This window comes from Pygoscelis adeliae, unplaced genomic scaffold (assembly GCF_000699105.1).
Source record: "Pygoscelis adeliae isolate BGI_AS28 unplaced genomic scaffold, ASM69910v1 Scaffold411, whole genome shotgun sequence".
Lineage (NCBI taxonomy): Eukaryota > Metazoa > Chordata > Aves > Sphenisciformes > Spheniscidae > Pygoscelis > Pygoscelis adeliae.
This window is the reverse complement of record NW_008824111.1, coordinates 1,509,930-1,510,551: the sequence shown is the minus strand read 5'-3', so window position 1 is coordinate 1,510,551 and position 622 is coordinate 1,509,930. Positions and strand designations below refer to the sequence as shown.

General features: G+C 62.9%; 1 protein-coding gene across 1 annotated transcript in view; it reads left to right on the top strand.

Moving 5' to 3' along the window:
• Window positions 1-622, top strand: part of CACNA1D (calcium channel, voltage-dependent, L type, alpha 1D subunit) — a 207,631-nt gene continuing 207,009 nt past the window's right edge. The window contains exon 1 of the mRNA XM_009334220.1: window positions 1-168. Coding sequence (XP_009332495.1) covers window positions 129-168 — 40 coding nt within the window. The 5' untranslated portion in view covers window positions 1-128. The remainder of the gene's footprint in view (window positions 169-622) is intronic.

The following is a 622-nucleotide window of genomic DNA, read 5'->3' as shown; positions in this document are numbered from 1 at the left end:
TCACTACCATGGGGGTCGGGTAGCGGGAAGCGCAGGGGGCAGCGCACACCTGGCTCGGGGTGGGGTGGGGGGCGTCTCTGCCCTTTTTTGTTTTTTCATTTTCCTCTCACACACTGGAGAAAGTGAGAATGATGCACCACCAGCAGCAGCCGGAGCAGCACCCAGAAGGTAAGAGTCGGATCTGAGGGGAGGGAGGGAAGCGGGAGCGGGGGAGTATTTATGAGGGATTTGGGAGTCGGGGATTGGGGGGATTAGGGAAGGGGTTGAGGACGGGGTAGGTTTGGGATGGGGAAGGGATGAGCGGCTGGGTTCGAGGAGGGACCGGGAAGGGCAAGGGGATGAGGTGAAGGCGAGATAAGGTGCTGCCCTCGGCGTGTGATCGACATGGGAGCGGGTTTATACGTGTCTGTCTCTTGCCCCGAGGCCATTAATATCAGCTGGCTGCGCTGGGGGAGGACACGGCTTGGTCTACGTTTCCCTCTTACTTGTGTAATTGTGGATAAACCTGCCCGGAGATGCGGCTGCCCCGCGCCGGGGCGGGCGGGCAGCGAGGGGTTAGGGCAGGGCGGTGGGTGCGATGTGCTCGGCCTCCTGCCCTGCCGGGGCGGGCGGGGGCAAGACG